The sequence below is a fragment of the Oryctolagus cuniculus genome, chromosome 9 (assembly GCF_964237555.1).
Source record: "Oryctolagus cuniculus chromosome 9, mOryCun1.1, whole genome shotgun sequence".
Classification (NCBI taxonomy): Eukaryota; Metazoa; Chordata; class Mammalia; order Lagomorpha; family Leporidae; genus Oryctolagus; species Oryctolagus cuniculus.
The window spans coordinates 86,864,706-86,887,733 of NC_091440.1; the positions used below are offsets into that span (position 1 = coordinate 86,864,706).

At 41.6% G+C, this 23,028-nt stretch overlaps 1 protein-coding gene across 1 annotated transcript in view; it reads right to left on the minus strand.

Annotated features, from left to right (window-relative positions):
• POLR1D (RNA polymerase I and III subunit D) overlaps nucleotides 1-23,028 on the minus strand; it is a 53,000-nt gene that overhangs the window by 19,409 nt on the left and 10,563 nt on the right. Inside the window, exon 2 of the mRNA XM_051834138.2 lies at nucleotides 1,560-1,634. Coding sequence (XP_051690098.1) covers nucleotides 1,560-1,634 — 75 coding nt within the window. The remainder of the gene's footprint in view (nucleotides 1-1,559; nucleotides 1,635-23,028) is intronic.

Here is a 23,028-nt window from a genome sequence, read left to right on the forward strand (position 1 = left end):
CAAAGAAATAAAATAAATCTTAAAAAAAAATGGGGGGGCTGGTCATGTCAGAAAGACTAACCAGGTGATGAAGGTGAGAGCTTTGGGCTACTGGGATCAACTAGGTAGTCACTCAGTCATTACCCCACTCAATCAACCAACAGGTAATGGAGCCCCTACGGAAACTCTGAACACTGAGGCTCAGGTGAACTTCCCTGGTTGGCAAATACTCCATGTGCATCATCACACATTGGTGCTGGGCAGGTAGAGGTCCTGATTCCATGGAGGAGAGCACAGCAGAGCCTTTGCTTTTAGAAACTCTCTCAGACTTGGCACTTTGGGAATCTTAGCCTGATTCTGAGCTCTAGTGAATTGTGTGAGGTCTTCCAGTAAATAACTGAAGCTGAGGAGAGTTTTGAGGATCTCCTAAACTTGCAGTGGTCCAAGAAGCGAGGGCAGTTTTGGGGAATGTGACCTTTAACTTTGCAGTTCAGCTAACTCTGGACACTGATTCAACCTGCAGTCAGTTAGTGCTCTAAGGATTCCTGCCTCCTTTCAGAAACTGTTTTTATAATACAATGTAGGCACACTGAGTGCTCACTCCTACTGAGTGGTTGTCAGTCATCATTTCTAGGATTTTTCAATGCACAGAGGTAGAAAAAAGCCATTATTTTTCCCTCTCTCTTTTTAAGGAGAAAATCTAGCACAATTTCATAACAATATTTCCAATCCACATTTAAAATTAGAACATTTTACTTCTACTTTATTCCATATATTTGTATTTCTTCTACATGGAAAATAATGGTATTTATTAGAGAATAAATACTTATTTGTTTTATCCTATTATATATCATTCTCAGCATAGGAATACCAATTATAATAGTTCACTATAATGCATTTTTAATTAAATATAAAATATCTAAAATCAGCATATGAGGATACTTCAAAAAATTTGTGGGAAAAGTAGAATTAAAAGTGCATAAAAGTTTGAAATTTATACATAGTTTTTTTTCATAATTTACATTCCATGAACTGCTTGAAGACTCCATGTATTTATTGAATGTAAATGCTATTGTTAAAGTAGTGCCTAAAATAGTAGAATTAATTTTCAAGGTTAAATTCTTTGGTTTACATTATTTATTTATTAAGTATTAAGAAGCTCCATTATGTATGGAAAGTGCAAAAGTAAACTTTAGTTGTATGTGCCTGAATTATCATATAATCAAATATAGTTAAATTTTTAAAATAAATTTTAATTTTTTTGAACCACAACAGCAGAAAAACTATTGCTCTCATATGGGTGCTTCTGGGCCTGGTGGTGTCTGCGTGTCTCTTGGGGGCTGTGAAACAGAGGGAAGACAGAGCAGGATGCACATTCTCCATGCACAGCCTGCTGCCTACCTCTCCACGCTACTCCAGCTCCTCAGCATCCGGCCCTCAGCAGTGTTGTTACTGCACACTCACCTGTGGCTGGTCTCCTTTACTCCTGCTGTTTTATGTGCCTCCATCTGCTAAGGATTCGCATATTTACAATCCCAGCCAACACTTCTCTCCTTGATGTTCAAGTTTTAACAACTTACCAACCCATGGGTCCCATTGTTTCTGCTCTAGTTTTCCCACGTTTTGCCTCCTTTAGCAGTTCTTCTATCGCTTTCCTGATGGGAAAAAGGAAGAAATTTGAGAGGCAGTCACCACACTAAAATTTCTGAAAATCAACTCACTCCATAAATAGGATATTGGGAAAGGAACTGATTTTTGAAGCACCATCATGGGGCAAAATTTTTTAAAATGCTTGAGGGTTTTGAACACAAAAATTAGTAAGAAACTTTTTATATGAAAAGAATAAACACTGAAAAGAAAATGAAAGAGGTAGAAAAGGACAATATGGAAAAAAATTTCCAACTTGAGACCGTTAAGCCATGTATTCTTAATAATCATATAAAAATTCTATTTCTTTTGTTATTAACTTGAAGAATAGCTGAAGACATGAATGGCCAGATGTGCATGTGTGTATATCCATATATCATGGACTGAACAGGTCTCTGAACTCATGCAGATGTTTAAAGTTTGATGTCTTCTGTTAATGAATTAAAGGTGGATTTGATCTAGTTATGGCATCTGAGAGGTGGGTCTGGCTGGAAGTCTTTAGGTCACTGGGGGCTTGTCCTCAGAAAGGAGTTCTTGAGAGAGGCATGGTTATGTAAGCTGAGTTCACCTAACTTCTGTCTCTGCTTCTTGGCTCACCCTGAGGTGGTTCCTCTGCACCAGCTCCACCACTGCCAGCCTCTGCCAGATGCCAGACTAATGAGGCCTCCCGATCCTGAGCTGTGAACCTCCAAACTGTGATTCAAAATAAAGTCTTGGGGCCATCGCTGTGGCGCAGCACATTAACGCCCTGGCCTGAAGTGCTGGCATCCCACATGGGTGCCGGTTGGAGACCTGGCTGCTCCACTTCTGATCCAGCTCTCTGCTATGGCCTGGGAAAGCAGTAGAAGATGGCCCAAGTCCTTGGGCCCCTGCACCCATGTGGGAGACTGGAAGAAGCTCCTGGCTCCTGGCTTCAGATTGGTGCAGTTCGGCCGCTGAGGCTAACTGGGGAGTGAACCATCAGATGGAAGAGCGTGCTCTCTCTCTCTCTCTGCCTCTCCTCTCTCTGTGTAACTCTGACTTTCAAATAAATAAATAAATCTTTAAAAAAATAATAAAGTCTTTCCTTCTCAAGACGCTCCTCTAGGGAATCTTAAAGAAAAGCTTATACACTATATTTTAAAATGTCCAAATTCACTATTATTCAAAGAAGTGCCGATTAACTCAACAATGTTTCTGTTGACCCCCAAATTCCACTTTATCCTAAGAGAATATTCAAGTGAGCATGCAAAAGTGTATGTACAAGGATACTCACTAAAAAACTTGTTAACAATTAAAGAAAAAGAACAGAAATCTTAAGCAATTACTAGTGAAGGATTGGTTAGAAAAATCATGGCCTATTCACATAAATGGAAAATTACACAATAATTAAAATAAAGATGAATGCTTAGACAGATATTCATAACATATTTAGTATTTAAAGCTGATTATAAAAAGGTATATATAGGGGCCAGTACTACAGCACAGTGGGATAAAGCCCTAGCCTACAGCACTGGCATCTCATATGGGCACTGGTTCGATTCCTGGCTGCTCTACTTCTTATCTGGCTCCCTGCTAATGCACTTGGTTGGAAAAACAGTGGAGGATGGCCCAAGTCTTTGGGCCCCTGCACCCTCATGGGAGACCTGGGAGAAGCTCTTGGCTCCTGGCTTCAGATCTGTTCAGCTCCAACCATTGTGGCCATTTGGGGAACCAGTGATGGAAGTGAACCAGCAGATGGAAGACCTCGCTCTCTCTCCCTCTCTGTAACTCTTTCAAATAAACAAAAATAAATCTTAAAAAAACAATATCTATAGAAGAAATCTTAAATTTATTTAATGTATACATTATATGGAAAAACATTTGGAGGGAAGTTATCAAAATGGTAAGATGAGTTTAGCTGACGTTCTTCGCTTATTTGCTCCTCTGCATTTTCTATTTTCTCTACAATGGACCTGTATTATTAGTGTCATTTTAAAAATATTTATTTTAGAGGCAGAAAAAGAGTGTAAGAACACATTCTTTCATGCACTGGTTTACCTCCCAAATGTCTGTAAGGTGTGGGGCTGAGCCAGGCTGAAGTCAAGAGCTGGAAACTCCAATCTAGGTCTGCCAGATTGGTAGCAGGGACTCAGCTACTTGAATTGTCATCTGCTGCCTCCCAGGATCTGCATTATCAGGAAGCTGGAATTGGGAGTGGAGCCAGGATTCAAACCCAGGCTGGCGTCTTAACTACTGACCCTATTTGTGCAGTCTTTAAAAAGTAGTAAAAGAAAATCAGAAAAGTTACCAGTCATATTCTAAGACTTAACTATGTGTGAATTACTGTGCAAGGTGCTAGGGGTAGTGACCTGATCATCCCTGATTGGAATATTACTGTGATATACACAAAGGTATTTACCTCCCTATTCCTAACACTTTCAAACTACTCTACCACTTTCTTAATCTTTAACACATACATCTGCTTGTTTTTATAGAACTCACATATATTTATAAACTCTTATTGATTTATTAAAAATGCCTCTTAACTCTGCAGTTCAACAGTTTCAGGCACCTCCTGGGAGAATCAACGAAGAAGCGAGGCGCTTGTCTACCAATGCGTGCAACCGTCTTACCCCTAGGCTCACCCCATCAGCTCACATTTCACAGACCAGCCTTATGATACCACAGAGAGGTAAGTGGATCTGATTACCACACATCATCCATCATCCTTCTTCTAGCTCTTTAAAATAATGATGTGCCCTCCTGATAGAATCTGGAGATTCTGTCTCATTCAATAGATCATAAAATTCTTCCTATCTAGCACCACAGAGAGCTTGCTTCACCCTTATGGATGTTAAGTACAGAATTAAAGGGCACAAATACTCCAAATATAACTCTCTCCCTTCCACAAAATAGTATGGTAGTTTCTAAGTAAAAGCAGGTAATTAATCATACTTAAAGCTACCCATGTGCTCTCTGGCAGACAAAGGGAATGGTTAAAAAATCACCAACAAAATCTGTTTGGGCAGTTTACAAAAATATGTATCCGTAAACAAAATATGTATTAATTACAAGTAAACTAGAATGCATTTAACACAAAAGACTGTTAAAAAGTTTGCCAGATCTCAAGAACAGACTACAAGAGCCTACCTGGATCAGAACAGAGTTAAAATGTTGTACATCTACAAAAAACATTACTCACTAAGCCACCTTCCAGTTTGATGCTGATTCTTCCTTACTTTTGATTTCACTGAAAACTATCTCCAGCACTGAATAACAGCTGATAAAACTTTACCTGGCACACGTGAAGATGCCTCCCGATTTACAAGTACAACCAAAAAGAGAAAGACTGCTTGAGGTGAAACGAATTAACCATTTCCCAGAGATGAAAGATCCTACATGGAGCGGCAGAGAGTGGGTGGGGACAGCTACCCAGCGGGTCCTCTGGTTGGCAAAAGTGGCTTAGTTGTAGTTCAAGGCAGACATGGCACACATGGTCCCCTTCCTATGGCTGAGACATACTCAGAGTAGTTGGGAATTTATAATTGGTTTATCAACAACAAATGATGGTACAGAACTTCATGTTTATGAAGTACCATCCCATCTGAACATAATTCCATAGTTACTGCCACCTGTTCACAGGTCAAAAAAGTGATATTCAGGGACAATGACCAACTCCTCTAAAGTAACGTCAAAGATCAGGGAGGAGGAGGGGGAGGAACAAAGCAAACAACACTTAATACCTCTTCCCCTTTTAATTAATTATTTATTTGAGAAGAGAGAGAGAGAGAGAAATGAGGATGTGCATGAACTCCCTTCTGCTCGTTTACTCCCTGGTGCTGGGACCTAAGCCAAGAGCTAGGAACACCATCTAGGTCTCCCACACCGGTGGCAAGAACCCAATGAGTTGAGCCTCATTATAATGCAGTTGAGCTGCATTAGCTGGAAGCTGAAGTCAGGAGCCAGAGGTGGAGATGGAATTCAGGCTGATACGGGATAGGGGCAACTTAACTGCTAGGCCAAACACCTGCTCCATCAACCATTTTTTTTTTTTTTTTTTTTTTTTGACAGGCAGAGTGGATAGTGAGAGAGAGAGACAGAGAGAAAGGTCTTCCTTTCTGTCGTTGGTTCACCCTCCAATGGCTGCCACGGCTGGCGCGCTGTGGCCGGTGCACCGCGCTGATCTGAAGGCAGGAGCCAGGTGCTTCTCCTGGTCTCCCATGGGGTGCAGGGCCCAAGCACTTGGGCCATCCTCCTCTGCCTTCCCGGGCCACAGCAGAGAGCTGGCGTGGAAGAGGGGCAACCGGGACAGAATCCGGCGCCCCGACCAGGACTAGAACCCGGTGTGCCAGCGCTGCTAGGTGGAGGATTAGCCTATTGAGCCGCGGTGCTGGCCCTTTTTTTTTTAACCCATGTTTTTAAGGCTACGTATTCTCTGATCTTTTATTATACTATTTCTCCCACAAACATTTGCACAGCATATCCTAGAAAAATTGTTTTCTCTTTATCACTAAAAGACGAAAAAATAAAATGAGTAAGGGGGGAAAGGGCCTAACAGAACTGCCACTGCTTCTGTGTTCCTTCAGAGAGAACCAGGGACAGGGTCACGGAGGACATGGAGGACAGCTCACTGCTTTGTTCTAAGAATGCTGAGCATTCCCTGCTTCCCACCCACAATTCTCCTGCATAGCTTGCTCTGCAGAGTTCTATTTCCAAAGAGGAAAGCCACCATTTCTAGCAGTTGTGTCTTCTGACCAGGAAACATCCCCAGCTTCAAAACAAAGGGACAAAGGCTGGATCATTTCCCCATAACCATGGCATCTCTTATTTCTTCTGGAACTCTCGCTAATGAATTCTTGGGTAAAGAAACAGTAAATTATCACAGGGGCTAAATATTTAAATCATGAAAGATTATGTATGGAATAACAATGTGCATGAAACAAGATAGTTTATAATGAGATGATGAAACAAATATAAATTGCAATTAAAGTACAAGAAATACATACAAGACTTAAACACTTAAAATTATTCAGATATAAACTTATTTCTCAATATACTAAACTTGGTTCCTTTAAATATTGTAAAGGTTTCTTTGTAAAACAAATTAATTACATTAGAATATCATGTTCCATGGAACGAAGACCAAGAAAGCTGGATTATTAATCAGTTTTCTGGGCACAGTCACAAACTACAGTTAATTTCCAATGATCCATGTGTGCATTATCTACAGCCAATTTCACATCTATAGTTCAGCTTTCTCAGGCTTCCTTACTCATTCCATTAGCCAGCTGGTACATGCTTAAGGAACATCAACTGATCATAACAGCAGCTTAAATAAAACCCAAGTGGGGATGCAAAGCTGATGCAAAACCTTCTTAAATCCAAAGCCAAATAAATTAGTTTTGAGTTATCTAGGTCTGTATTTGTTTTTCTTCACTTGCATCAGCTGAGAGCTATACCTAAGGTGGAATATAGAGCACAGAAGAAGTGTGAAGGAATGAAACCAGAGAAATGAAATCTCAAAAAACCACTCAAAAATGACCGAGACTCAGATGGACCCACATACACCTTCTTGCTAAATGGTGAAGGACAGCTAGCAACACAGGGCTGAATATTAGAAGCATTCCTCATTTTATGCCTCCTTCAGTCTTCAAAAGGTCACCTCTGATCATTCATTGCGAAGTACAGTATGTATCACACGAGGGATAGGAAAACAGGTTCAAATAAGAGAATTGTTTAAGATGACTCTCTTCTTGATGTGTTCAAACAGGCATTACCTGGTGACAAGAACACAGATGTCTTAGAAAAGTGCAGCCCCATTTGCTGCTGCTGACTGGGAAGTCATCTGAGGAGCCCTGCCCATTGTGGGTGCCTTAGGTGGCCAGTTGACAATCTCGCTGTCCACCACATTGGCCATCAAAGCACTGGCAGAATGTGAGAGAAGTGTTACTACTTACAGCCATCTAAATTTCTTCCTCTAACGGAGCGATAAGATTTGGAGAGAAAAATGGAACATTTACTTGATCTCTAGTCGGATTTTATGTCAGACCACAGAACATTCTGATTAAAAAAATGCGGACAGATGATGGGATCACTGCTAGACATGTGCCAACAGCTGCCCACAGGCTCACACGCAGCCAGGAGTAACTAGTGGGTTAGTGATTGTGTGGACCTGCAGAAAACACAGGACAAAGTACAGGCTCTACAGCCTTACTACTTTGATTTTAGACACAGAAGAAACAATTCAGAATAACCTTATTTCATTTCAATAAAATTTGGAATTGTCTGGAATCTATTAGTTACAAAGAAAGGTCAGAAAATTCAAATTTCAGAAAAGGTTTGTGACCATGTAAAACTCAACAGGAACATTGGGGTCACTTGGAAATGAAATTATTCATAGATCTTAAGATGAAGGCACTAGAATATAACTTCCATAAATTATGTTAAATTTAGCCAGCCTCTATTAAGTCCTCACTCTGTAAAATTGTGATTTACCCGGTGAGCAAAGGCCCTCCCCTAAAAAGTCTCACTACTAGGGACTGCATAGTAAATAAAAACCAGTTTATGTACATTTACATACACTGGTTATAACATGAGAATGTAGATAATTCATTCTAATATTTTTGAATTTTAAAGATTTGTTTGAAAAGCAGTGATAGAGCAAGGAGGGAGTGAAGAGGTAGGAAAGAGAGAGATCAATCTTTCATTCACTGGTTCACCCCTGAAATGCCTACAACAGCAAGGACTGGGCCAGGCCAAAGCCAGGAACCAGGAACTCCACCTGGATCTCCCATGTGAGTGGCAGAAACTCAGGTACTTGGGCCATCATCTGCTGCTTCACAGCATGCTAGGAAAGAGCTGGAGAGAAGCAGAGGAGCTGGCACTTGAACCAGTACTCTGCTATGCCAGTGTCACCAAGTGGTGGCTTAACCTATTCTATGGTAACAGCAGCCCCTCAATATTTTAAAGTTTATAATAAAAAAAACAGGGAGAGCCATTAAAAAAAGTTGCCTAATATTTGAAAATACTTCTGCCAGTAAAAGGCTAGAGGATGATGGAGGAATATGCATTTTAACAAGACCTTTGATTTCATGCCCACATAGACCAAAGAGAAAGACAAAGGTATTTTAAGCAATGGTGAAAAATCAGGATATTGCAGATTGCTTTCTGTAACGAAGATGATAATTCTTAGTTACCTCACAGGGTTATTATGAGGCACCTTCCAGTTTGAGGCTGGTTCTTCCTTAGTTTTGATTTCACTGAAAACTATCACCAGCACTGAATAACAGCTGATAAAACTTTACCTGGCACACGTGAGGATGCCAGTTTTATTGGGATCCAACTGTTCTGCATTTTATACGAAACTCAAGAAATAGGATAGCTAATTTTTTACTTGACTATACTCTTAATCTAGAGAACTTATTTTTCATCTTAGTTCTTCCTATGCCTGCACATGGTAGGTACTAAGTTAACATCTGGGGGAAGGAAGGAGTTCTGGAGTGAGTGCAACATGATAAGAATACAAAGACTTAAAAATGGAGGGACCAGTACTGTGGCATAGCAGGGAAAGCTGCCGCCTACAGAGCTGGTATTCCATAGTGGCGAGTCCCGGCAGCTCCACTTCCGATCCAGCTCTCTGGTATGGCCTGGGAAAAGAGTAGAAGATGGCCCAACTCCTTGGGCCCCTGCACCAACATGGAAGACCCAGAAGAAGCTCCTGTCTCCTGGCTTTGGATTGGCCTAGCTCTGGCTGTTGCAGCCTTTTGGGGAGGGAACCAGTGGATGGAAGCTTGCTCTCGCTCCCTCTCTTCTTCCCCTCCCCCCCCTTTCTCTGCCTCTCTGTAACTCTGCCTTTCAAATAAATAAATAAATGTTTAAAAAAAAGACATCTCTCTATAAAAAATAGCTATAATAAAAAAAAAGATAAGTATTGGTGAGGATGTGGAGAAAAGGGGATCCTTACAGTTTTGGTGGGAATTTAAATTAATACAATCATTTTGGAAAATAATATAGAGGTTTCTCAAAAAATTAAAACTATTATATGATCCAGCAATCCCAACATGATCTGCACTACCATGTTCACTGAGGTATTATTCACAACAGCCAAGATACAGAGTCATCCTATATGTCCACCAAAGAATGCATGGATAAAAAAAAATGTGATACATACTATTCAGCCTTCAAAAAGAAATCCTGCCAATTGTAGCAACATGGATGAACCTGGATGACATCATGTTAAGTGAAATAAGCCAGGCTCAGAAGGACAAATACTGCATGATCTCACTTATACGTGGAATCTGAAAAAGCTGAATCCACAAAAGCAGATAAAAAACTGGTTATCAGGGACTGGCAGGGAGAGGAAGATCTTGGTCAAAGGATATAAAACTTCAAGTATGCCTTCCAGAGATCTATAGTGACTATGGTTAATAACAATGTGTTGTATCCTTGAAATTTGCTAAAGAATGGATTTTAAGTGCTCTTACTACAAAAAATATTGTGAAGTAATGCATGTTAATTTGCTAGATTTATCTATTCTATGATATATAAACATCATGATAATTATACATAGTCTTTGTCAATAAAAATTAATTAAAAAAAAAAAACAAATACTATCTGTAGCCAGAATAGATGGTGGTTGAGATGCAAGAAGAGGCAAGACAAAGAAGCTGGGGAAAGAAAAAAAAAACACAAGAGAAAAAGCAATAATGTGGCTCCTGAGGGAACACATGTGGTGAAAGGAACAGATGCCTGCGGGTTCCTGATTGCGCAGTCTCCTGCAAGGGCCACATGTGAACAGGGTGTATTGGTCCAAACATCCTTACAGTCATCTAACTCTGGGTCATATTGGGAAGCCACAGGATTGACTGAAGACAAAGAATGGACTGAACTGGACTTCCATCTGTCAGGATTGAGGGCTTTGGTCGTTTAGGGCACTTGAAAAATCACAGTGACATTTCCTATCTAGAAAACACTTTTCCCTTAGCGAGCAACCAGTCAAAGGTAAATGGCCTTTGTTTAGCTTCTAGTAATATTCTCTTCCTTCACTACACGAATGGTCAAAAGCCCTCTGTATTCATATGTTTACATTCTTCCAAACTCCACATCTCGGTGAAGATGCTGACAGTGCTTGGAAACAGAAGGGCTTAGTGTTGGAGTCAGAGGGTGCCAATGCAGAGTGGATGAGATGTCATCGTGAGGGCCTGTCTCCGCAAGGGCTTGCCACACACAGTGCTCATGGGATCAGCAAATTTACAGTCTCGGCTTTGGCAATCCAGAGCTTAATACAGCTCAGACAGCTGTATTAAGATGTGGCAGCACCACATCTGTTGCTGGGTGCATGGTGCAGCTTTGCTTAGGTTACACCCTCTGTCCCAGTGGCTCATACTCCAGCCACAATTTCACCAGCAGACACTCCAGTCAGTGGTACCTTCTCCTCCAAGCCTATCCTCATATCCCTTTGCCTCACATCAATAGATGGAACCACTCCCTACTGGCAGACTCACTGAGGGCATACCATGTTCTCAAGTATTTTAAAGTCATAAAATAAGCCATCTCTCTGAGTCTTGACACTGTAACAAAATTTAAAAACGTGGGGAGTTTAGCCTAGTAGTTAAGATGCCTGTACCCCATATTGGAGTCCTGGTTCTGCTCCTGATTCCAGCTTCCTACTAATGTGTTCCCTGAGAAGCATCAGTGAAGGCTCAAGTACCTGGTTTCCTGCCACCCATGTGGGAGATCTGGATTGAGCTCCTGCCTCCTGATTGTGGCCCAGGTCTAGCCCTGGTTGTGCAGGCATTTGGGAAGTACATCAGGATATTTACAAGTTACCTATAAAATAATAAAATGGTCTATGGGGTCAGTATCAAAATTCTTGCATGCTCCATATAGCTCTACACATGTATAAATAAGAGTAATGTAATTTAGCATTTCAAATGTAACTCAGCCTCTAAATGCAACTAGTACATGTACTGTGCTAAGTCACAAGTACCTCCAGAACCATGTGCTGCAATAGTGACAACAAGCAAACAGATGGAAGCTTCACATGACACATCAGGAAACAACTCTTTCTTAGGGTAGCATGTATTGCATTCACACCAGGAGGAAGGATCTGACAAGGTAACGTTTCTTCTCTTCTAAACACTTCTACAGCTCAAATCCTCCCCAGGCTCTAAAGCAGTGTGTACTCAACAGTCAACAGTGCTATAATCTTCAGGTATTCAGTTTTCCTTCATTCAAGGGTACAGGTCAGAACATGAGGAGGGTGCTTCCTGTGTTATGAATTCTAGTGAACACCAGATCCCCAGTGACAGAGGCCTCTGTTTTATATGGTATCATATATAGGCTGCCCTCCTTACCAGCTTCTAGAAAACTCTTCAAATACTGATATAATAAGCACTTAATATGCACACCTGTGATATGATGAAAAATATGAATAGCAGCAGTCCCCAATATCATGTACCTTGGACCTAATCCTCACAAGTCCTCTGTGTAACTATCATCCATGGTTCAGGAGAGAATAAGCAAAAGGCAAGAAGCTTATCTAATGCTACAAGAGCTACAAAGTTAACCCCGCTGCTGTGAAGCCAGGCAGTCTCTGGGGCCCAGGATCTGAATCCTTATACTACAGCTCTATTATAAGGCATTATCAAGCTGCTAGGTCTAGTGCAAGAGCAATATTTTACTGCACTTATCATGACAAGAACTGCTTTTAGCAGGGATAAAACTCTAGTCCCTTCAGCTTGCATTTCAATGTTCTCAAATCTTTGCAGCTATGCATTTTATAGGTGACCTCTGAGGGTGGGTTATTAGTACAGAGAGGTGACTTCAGTTAATGGTTAAAGTGGGTTCTTAAAAGCTTAGCTCCTAGAAGAAAATCTTATTTCTCAGTTCATAAGACACCTCACTCACTGTAGGTTATGTTGACTCATTTTCAAGTAAAAAAGTCTTTTAACAAACATTTATTCTTGGGTGGCTGACATTGTGATGGTGGGTTAAGCTGCAACTTGTTGACCCCATGTAAGAGTGCTGTTTCAAATCCTAGCTGGTCTGCTTCTGTTCCAGCTCTCTGCTATGTACCTGGGAAAGCAACAGATAATAGCCCAAGTACTTGGGTCTCTGCCTTCCACATAGGAGACCTGGATGGAGTTTCAGCATCCTGGTTTCAGCCTGGTCCAGCCTTGGCTGTTGTGGCCATTTGGCGAGTGAGGCAGACAATGAAAGATATTGCTTTGTTTCTCTTTTCCTCATCATTGTCACTCTGTTTTTCAAACAAATAAATAATCTTAAACATATACATTGCTGAAAATCCTGCATTCCTCAGAAAAAAATTATTCTTAAATCCTGATACAGAAACTGTAGTGATTTATTTTCAGTTCATATTATAAGACCTGAGTAAATATGCTATAGTAAATTTTATTTAAATTATGAAGAAAAGCATCGCTTAGTAATAATAACTTTATAGGGGCGGGCATTGTGGCATAGCAGGTTAAGCTGCTGCTTGGGGGCATCCACATCCCATATAGGAGTGTCAGTTCAAGTCATGGCTCCTCTGCTTCCGGTCTACCTTCCTGCCACTCTGCCTGGGAAGGAATTAGATGATTGTTCAAGTACTTGGGTCCCTGCCATCCATGTGGGAGGCCCGGGATGGCATTTCTGGCTCCTGGCTACTGTTTGACCTAGCCCTAGCTGTTAGGGGCATTTGGAGCAGCAAAGAAATCAGTATCTTCCTTTCTGTCTTTCCTTTTCTTTTGCCTCTCAAATAAAAATAAATAAATCTTTAATAAAAACGATAAAAGTAACTTTATGGTGTCGCTCCCCCTCTTCGTGGAGGAACGACACAGGACCCTGCGCTGTTCTTTTGTCTGCTCGGCCCTCCCCGGGTTTGCTGCTGGTTCTTCCCGGGTTGGCTACCGTCCCTTCCACCTCCGTGGAAGGGCGGTTCCCCCTGGCCACTTTCCCCACTTCCGCAGGGGAGCGGCACACCGCCGGCCGGCTCTCTCGGGGGCTGCACAGGTGTTCCCCTTAGATGTTCCTGGTGCATGCCGTCTCTCTGCTCCTTTATAGTCCTCCCTCTGCCAATCCCAACTCGGCTGCCCACACACCGAGTACGCTGCTCTCCTCCAATCAGGAGCAAGTCCTACAGTTTATTGGCTGAACTGGAGGCAGCTGTGTAGAAGCTGTTTTCTCCTCTCCCAGCGCCATATTGTGGGAGAGCAGATGCATAGAATAAGTCTTAATTCCAGTAACTCAGTCCAGTCCGGGTTGCTCCCCACATATGGGAGAGTGGTGGCAGGGTTATTTGGGAAATAGCAAGTCCATGACTTATACAATACTAAGGAAATGAGATCTAATAGGTCAATTGTTAGAATTAAAAATATAGGGGCCGGCGATGTGGCGCTGCGGGTTAAAGCCCTGGCCTGAGGCACCGGCATCCCATATGGGTGCTGGTTCGAGTCCTGGCTGCTCCACTTCTGATCCAGCTCTCTGCTATGGCCTGGGAAAGCAGTGAAAGATGGCCCAAGGACTGTGGAGTCCTTGGATCCATGTGGGAGATCCAGAAGAAGCTCCTGGCTCCTGACTTTGGATCGGCTCAGCTCCAGCTGTTGTGGCCATCTGGGAAGTGAACCAGTGGATGGAAGACTTCTTTCTCTGTCTCTACCTCCCTCTGTAACACTTTCAAATAAATAAAATAAATCTTTAAAAAAAAGAACTAAGAATATAAATAAGTATATGTTCTACTGAAAATTTACTTGGGAGAAATAAATCTAGATAGAATATAAGAGGTCAAAATTATTATGCTCTTTTACTCAACGCAAAAATATTTTATTATCTCTTTAAGAGAATAGGTACTGTGAAGTGCAAAGCTGATGAAAGCTACAAGAAAAAAGAGGTTTAGAAGTCTAGAAAAATGCATGTGGAAGAGAGCCAGTACTGTAGTTAAAGCTAATATGGCAGCTGCCTGAATGGTGTAAAGCATAGGAGAACGTGGAAGAAGGTTAAAAAGTAGATAAAATTCAAACTCACACCAAACAGCTGTTCAAAATCAAACAGACTCCCCCACCCCAAATCCCAGAAACTGTACAAAAGACAATATTATAAGGGCCAGGCTTGGGACTTAGTAGATTAAGCCGCTGCCTGTAATGCCAGCATTCCAAATGGGCACCAGTTTGAGTCTCCGCTGCTTCATTTCTGATCCAGTTCCCTACTAATGGCCTGGGAAAGCAGTGGAAGATGCCAAAATTTTGGGGCCCCTCTCACCCATGTGGGAGACCCAGATGAAGCTTCTGGCCCCTGGTTTCAACCCGGCCCAGCACTGGCTGTTGTGGACATCTTGGGAGTCAACCAGCAGATGAAAGATCCTTCTCTCTTTCTAATTTTGGCTTTCAAAATAAATAAATAAATCTTTTGAAAAAACGATCTTATATTTCCTTCCTGGGCACTACTTTTCTTTCCCTTCTGTCCTTTTAGCATAACACTCTCCAACTCACTGCAGGCATGCAGATTATTAGACATTTGTCATGTGGACATGAAGTTCTTGGAACCCTCATTCCTTTCTTGGCCATGCAGTTAATATACATAATTGTTATTCCCAAGTTAATATCCTGGTTCCTGGCTTCAGCCTGGCTTAGCCCCGGGACTGTTGCGGTCATCTGGGGAGTGAACCAGCAGATGGAAGATCTTTCTCTCTAATTCTTTCAAATAAATAATTTTTTTTTTTACAAAAAGAAAAGAAAAGCAAAAGTTACAAGACAGAGCCTAAATTCTACCTCTAGAACTTTCTTTAATGAGGGTAGAAGTTTGGCACATTGTCTGTTGATAAATATACTTCATACCAGATAAACCATCTCATCTAAAACTTGATATATAAATCACTCTCTTAATCCTAAAAGAATTTTATGCTATACAAATGACCTGTAGCTCTCTGCAGACTGTCCTAAATAATACTTTACAGTTCTTGTACCTCGGCCCCAGGACGAGAAGCTGGTCAGCCTGCTGAAGCTGGTTCTTTCAGTTCTGTTAGCGCCACAGTAAACTGCCAGAAAACAAAGTCCACCCCTTGCAGATATTCAGTGTCTGATCCCTCAAGTGCCTATAAGTTATACTCAGAGCTAAGGGCCAAGGAAAGGGAAAAACATGAAGATGAAAAGAGAGTTCCAGAAGGTGTAAGATTCTCTAATCATTTCATGCTCTTTAAAAAGTCTTCATTTCAACACCTATGTACAAAATAGTCTCTTAAAGGTACCATTTCAAGATAAATAATTTACATGCCATCAACTGAATTAAACAATTGTCAATGGAGGAATAAAACATTTATAATGCTAATTTTTAGAAATCCAACAATGCACAGTGAGAAGGGAGAAAGACTGTACCCCACAGCCACCAGCACAGGCTCAGTGACTGCCCTGGGGTTTTCAGGGTTGAGCAGAGACTGATCATTGGAGGCAAGAGGTGAGGAAGAGCCACCAAGAAACAGTGAGGATGTATGCCACCCCAGGGTGAGTGTGCTTCTCTCTGTCATACTGGGCCCCACCATGACCACCAGGTGCTTTCTGTCTTTCATACTCTGGTGACAAACATTGCTTTGAGTTCTAGCGGTTTCCTCTAGAAAACTGGCAGGGTGGGATTTTGTAAGAAGAGTACACATATACATAGACAATACTCTCTACATCAACAGTTAAGCACACAAATTACTATACTCAGATACGTTTATTTAAACTCCTGACTCTAAACCCTGAAGTTCCAGGTTGTTTTTCAGGCAACTAAGGAGGACAAGGCAATTTTAAATCCCATTTTCCAATTTAAAAAAATCTTAGGGGCCAGAGCTGTGGTGCAGTGGGTTAAAGCCCCAGCTTGCAGTGCTGGCATCCCATTTGGGCACTGGTTTGAGTCCCTGCTGCTCTACTTCCAATCCAGTTCTCTGCTATGACCTGGGAAAGCAGATGACCTGGGAAAGATGATGGCCTAAGTGTTTGGGCCCCTGCATCTGCATGGGAGAAATGGAAGAAGCTCCCAGCTCCTTGCTTCAGAATGGCACAGCTCTGGCCATTGTGGTCATTTAGGGAGTGACCCAGTGGATGGAACACCCCTTCCTCCTTCCCCCATCTCTACCTCTCTCTGTAAGTCCGTCTTTCAAATAAATAAATCTTTTTTAAAAAATCTTAGTTAATACACATACAAGTGCTTTGCGAAAAAATTCTACATTAGTAGTGAACATGATTAAGCAGTAAAACACATACAAAACTACCTTTGACAGCAGTGTCCCACTGTGGAAAATGTTATGAAAGTTCAAAGTCCTGAACTTAGATTGGTCCACCAAACAAAACTGCACAACTGTTTTATGTTTACTTTCAAACACCCCAGGGACACTTCCTCCTCTGCCAGGGGCAGGGGTAGAGTTCTGGAGCAATGTAAACATTCTCTCACATGCTGAATGCTGCCTCGCAGGAGAAGCCAAGAAAAAGGTTGCAAGAGATAACAGAAGAGAAGGAACTTGCTCATGGAGGCTAATCTCCATAGGAGAAAAGACCAAGGCGTGGAAAGATGGATTATTGATTAATCTGACCTTTACACTGACAACATACTACCTATCACAGGACCGATATATCAGTGTGGTTCTGGCATCAGAAACCAGCTGCAAGACAACCAAGAAGCAGCAAACTCTAGCATAGAACTTTATTACACAGAGACTGACAAACTACTTAAATGTAGTGCTATAACCAAAAATGGAAGCATGAAAGCATGTTCTACAGCCAGTGTTTAACTATGTATTGTTTTACAAAGCATCAAAAATAGACTTACACACAACTTTCTCCTGTCCCTTTGTTAATGTGATGCTCTAAGTAGCTGTACATATTAGAATCATCTCATCTACTACTAAAACAAAGCATCTGTAGGGACAAAGAGCAGCTGCAGTTTAACTGGCTAGAGTGATGCTAACAAAGGGTTTAGAACTGAGTTAAAAATAGAATAGGTACACAATGGAGACTGCAGGAGAAAATTCTGAGACAGATCAGACCGAGCATCTAAACAGCACATTTTGGCTTCCTCCCAAAGTCTAATGCACTCTTATACTTAGGAAAGGATATTACATTTTTAACACAAATGCTTGGGACCATATTTTCACATCTCATCTGAAATACTGAAGCCCTAAATTCACAATTCTCCTAGCTTTTGCTTAAAAGAAATGGGGCCACACAATAAACTCCTACGTTAACTCTTATATACTTAGTGAATCCAGAGAAGTCCTGAATCTAAGGTTTCATAAGGCTCTTTTCACTATAGTTTGCAAAGAAATAGCTTATAATGCTCAAAGATTACATACAAAACTATATTTATCTTTAAAAAAAAATAAAAGTTTCCCATGTGTTAGATTTAGAGGTCATCTAGTGTAACTTTGCCATATAAAGCCAAGGAAACTGTGGTTTACAGAAGTTAACAATTTATCTAAGACTAAATAATTATTTGCCTTTTTAAAAAATTTTAACTCAAGGGGCCAGCACTGTGGCACAGTGGGTTAATGCCCTGGCCTGAAGTGCCAGCATCCCATCGGCACAGCTCTGGCCATTGCGGCCAACTGGGGAATGAACCAGCAGATGAAGACCTCTCTCTCTGCTTCTCCTCTCTCTGTGTAACTCTGACTTTCAAATAAATAAATCTTTAAAAAATGTTTACCTCAAAATCATCAATATTTCTCTTACCTCTCCAGGAACCTAGGGTGGCCCATTATGGTCCCTCTAAGGTGCAATGATGAAGGGACAGAGCATAATTTTAATATTTTGACCCAGGGCCATTTAGAGGACAATACCACAGGTCCCAGCACTAACACTACTCCAGTGCTGTGACCAATCTGTGATAACTGCATCTGAAACAAGAAGAATTTACTTGAGAATTCCAGACTGGGAAGAATCACCCCAATGACTGACCTTAACACATCTCCTGATCCCTTCAGAAAAGGGATTATGCAGTTTCCACTTCATTGGTTTGAACTGAGACATGTCTGAGTTACATTAAAAAATGAGAAAGCAGCTACAATTCTGCCATTTATTAGCCCTTGTGTCATTTAAAATTTATAAAATGGAGATTTTTCTGCTTTTTTTTTTTTTTTTTTTTTGACAGGCAGAGTGGACAGTGAGAGAGAGAGACAGAGAGAAAGCTCTTTCTTTTTCTGTTGGTTCACCCCCCAAGTGGCCGCTACGGCCAGCTTGTTGCGGCTGGCGCGCTGCGCCAATCCAAAGCCAGGAGCCAGGTGCTTCCTCCTGGTCTCCCATGTGGGTGCAGGGCCCAAGGACCTGGGCCATCCTCCACTTGCACACCCAGGCCACAGCAGAGAGCTGGACTGGAAGAGGAGCAACTAGGACAGACTCCGGCGCCCCGACTGGGACTAGAACCCAGGGTGCCAGCGCCACAGGTGGAGGATTAGCCTAGTGAGATGCAGCGCCAGCCCTCTGCTGTTCTTATGGAGAGTAAATACAATTATACAGTTACTTTCTAACTCTAAATCACCAAACCCATGTAAGGTACTATTTTAAGAACTTTAAAAAATAATTATTTTGGGGCTGGTGCTATTGCGCAGCAGGTGAATGCCCTGGCCTGATGTGCCGGCTTCCCATATGGGCACTGGTTCTAGTCCTGTCTGCTTCTCTTCCGATCCAGCTCTCTGCTATGGCCTGGGATAGCAGTGGAAGATGGCCCAAGTCCTTGTGCCCATGCACCCATGTGGGAGACCTGGAAGAAGCTCCTGGCTTTGGCTCGGCGCAGCTCTGGCCGTTAAAGCCAATTGAGGAGTGAACCAGCGGATGGAAGACTTCTCTCTCTGCCTCTGCTCTCTATGTGTGTAATTCTGACTTTCAAATAAATAAATAAATCTTTACAAAATAATTATTTTACAGTTATAGTTTTGAGGGCTATAATTTAGTACTGGTAGAAACACTAATCTAGCACGTGCACAGTGAGTTACAGCATAAAATACACTAACTCACTGACTCACAGAATTCTTGACCGTAGCATTCCCCTTTCACTGGTCAGGCAACCATAGCTTAGGGAAACTAACTTGTCCAAGATCAAAAAGAAAGGGGCACAGGTGACTCTGATCTAGAAACTTCCGACTTCACACTCAGAGTCCATACACATTCCTGTACTTTATTAAACTCAATCCATGAAGATGTTTTCTATATTTTAGGGATACCAGGGGGAGCTTTGGTACAACACAGATGAAAAAGTTAAATGTGAATGTATTTAAAGATAATGCCAATAAAGTTTAACAGTATGGAAATATTTTTATGAACCAGCCTTTATCTGGGTTCTTCACCAGATACTCTCCAACTCATCTTAAGATTTACAAAAATCAGCCCCTTTTCCAACATATTTCAGGCTGGATTTAAAATACTAGTCAATAATATCGCCCCTTACACTGTACTCTCTGAAGCATATGAATGATTCAGCAGAGTTTGTTGTCTTCACACGTGTTTCAGGGAGGTAACATCAGCAGCCTCAAGGATTCTGACCTTTATCAGGCAGTCATGGCCTCATGTCTGTTTAGTAGCCAGCAGTGTAACCCTGGGCTGGTTACTTAACCTCAGGTTCCTTGTCATAAATGGGAAAACATCATCTGTCTTTTAGGAAGACCAAACAGGTTTACCCCCTTGGCAAGGCCAGTCTGCCCACTTTACAGTAACAGGCATGTGTCTATTAGGCTGTCTGTTCTGGGTCAGGAATAATCCTACCTACAATCCTCTTGTTCTGGCTTGTTCTTCAGCACTTTACTCTCAGATGGGGTCCAACTTATTAGAATCAGCAAATAGGAAGGGCACCCTCTGCTTGCTTGCTGAAAGTTTGGGCAGCAGAAAGCCACACACTTGTGGGTTGACATTTTAAAGACATGTTTTCAGCAGAACAGTTTCTAACCCTAGGCTCCCAGAATCCCTAATTTTCCCCATCCATTTAAGGACAAAGTACAATCTTTGCCACATCAATAAACAAGCAGACAGGAAGCATAAAACTGTAGTACCAAGTCTGGAAGACTTAATTGCAAGGTCTGATGCAGAAGACAAATTCAACTCATTTATTTTGACACAGAACATGATGACTGTACTCACTGTTCCTCATAGTCAGAGAATGAATTAAGTCAAGCCCACATCTCCAAAACACTATTAAGTATTCCAAGCACCAGGATTTATGCTTAAGTATGCAGAGAAGAGTAAGCAAGCAGACTAGGATGTGAAATATATTTATATGAGGAATCTCAATGATATGTGAGCCTTAACTAACCTGAGTTCCAATTAAAATCTATTGAGGTCCCAAAAAACTTATTAGGTAAGGTAATGAGAAAGTAACAGTTGTGGACTAAATGCACATGTGCATCCAAGGAAAAACTACAACAGTATGTTCATCTTATTGTAGAACAAATGATATACAAATGGCACAACAGACATCAAATTACAGAACACTCCATTTAATTCTTTGTCCTTCATGTGCTTCAGGCCATATAAAAACTGTGACTTCTGACAATTTCCACCAAGATGCAGGAAAGTGCTTCTTATAAAGCAAGGCAAAAATAAAACATTACATTTTATTTTATTTTTTTGACATATTACTGCTCTGTGAAGTCCCCAAGTTTGAGACCAACAGTTAAAATATAAAGTTATTAGGTGCTCCAGCTCTATGCTGTGGCCCGGGCAAGGCAGTGGAGGATGGCCCTAGTGCTTGGGCCCTGCACCCGCATGGGAGACCAGGAGGAAGCACCTGGCTCCTGGCTTCGGATCAGCGCAGTGCGCTGGCCTTAGTGGCCATTTTGGGGGGGAACCAACGGAAGACCTCTCTCTCTAATTCTGCCTGTAAAAAAAAAGTTATTAGGTACTCAGAAAACCAACATGTCTGCCTTAGGGGTCATTTCTCAGTAATGTGAGATGCACTTTGTGCAGCCAAATTTGTCCTCCAAATTCAGAGCCCTGCCTTCTTATTTCTGTATCAACAACATGCTCAGTTCTCCTCAGTTCTGGTGACCTCTCTAGGCTCACAAACTGGCAGTATCCCTACTCTTCTGGCATCCTATCTTTGCCTGCTCTAATCAAGACTACCTTTCATCTAAATGAACTCATAGCTTCAACATCACCAGGACGGGCCTAGTTTCCTATCTTCCACATGTGACAGATGACAGAGCTAAAGACATACTTGTATGACCACACATTTGTAGTTTTCAATTCCAAGATTACAAAATAGTTATTTCAGGCTTCCAAATACAAGTTCAGTTCCTAGGATATCCAATGAAAAACATCAGAATCCATCTTTTATTCATTCTGCATTAAACATCTTTTAAGCATCTACTAGAGCCAGATACTGTTCCAGAGGCTGTGGAAACAACACTGAACATTCACACAGAAATCTCTGTCCTTTGGAGCTTACATTAGCGTATATATGTGTGTATAAAACAGATATTATATAATAAATAAATAGATGGTAACAATACTACAGAAAAGATTTGTAGGGTAAAGGTTTTAGGGGAGGGGCTGTAGTTTTAAACAAAGATGTGGAAGAAATGTCACATATCCTTTAAGAGTTCAATAATTCATAGCTCTTTGGTGCAACCACAATGCTAGCCCTGTAAAGGCAGGAGCCAAATGAGATTAATCTTTGCACCCCCAGTGCCTAAAACACAGGGTCTTAAATAGCTACTTTTAGAAAATGCATGGGGGTGGTGGGGCTAGTGATGTGGTGCAATGGGTTAAGTCACCATCTGCGATGCTGGCAACTCATATGGGTGCAGATTTGTGCCCCAGCAGCTCCCTGCTAGTGTGCCTGGGGGTGGGAAGCAGCAGAGGATGGTCCAGGTGCTTTGGCCCCTGCACATACGTGGGAGACCCAGATGAAGCTCCCAGCTCCTGGCTTCAACCTAACCCTGCCCTGGTCATTGTGGCCATTTGGGGAATGAACCAACAGATACAAGATCTCTCTTCTCTCTGTCTCTGTAACTCTTTCAGTAAATTACTAATATCTTTTTTTTTTTAAATGCATGGAGGTGGGCATTTTGTACAGTGGTTAAGACACCGGTTGTGATTCCTCATCTGATTTTGGAATTCCTGGGTCTGAGTCTAGGCTCCACTTCCAATACAGGTTCTTGCTAATGTGTACCCATGGAAGGCAGCAGGTGTTGGCCAAGTACTTGGGTATCTGCCACCCACATGAGAGACCCTTACTCTGCCTGGCCCAGCCCTGGCTGTTGTGAGCATTTTGCGGGGGCAGGGCAGTTACCCAGAGGATAGAAGATATCTCTCTCCTTTTCAAATAAAAATAAATCAGTGTTTTTAAATGCATGGACTCCGTATTTTTATAGTGATCCTATTTGCAATAAAGGCACAGATTCATGAGACAGCTGGTTAGGGAACAGATATAGTACTTGGCACTGAAAAGACAGCATACCTGAGACCTAGATCTTTAGAAGTTTAC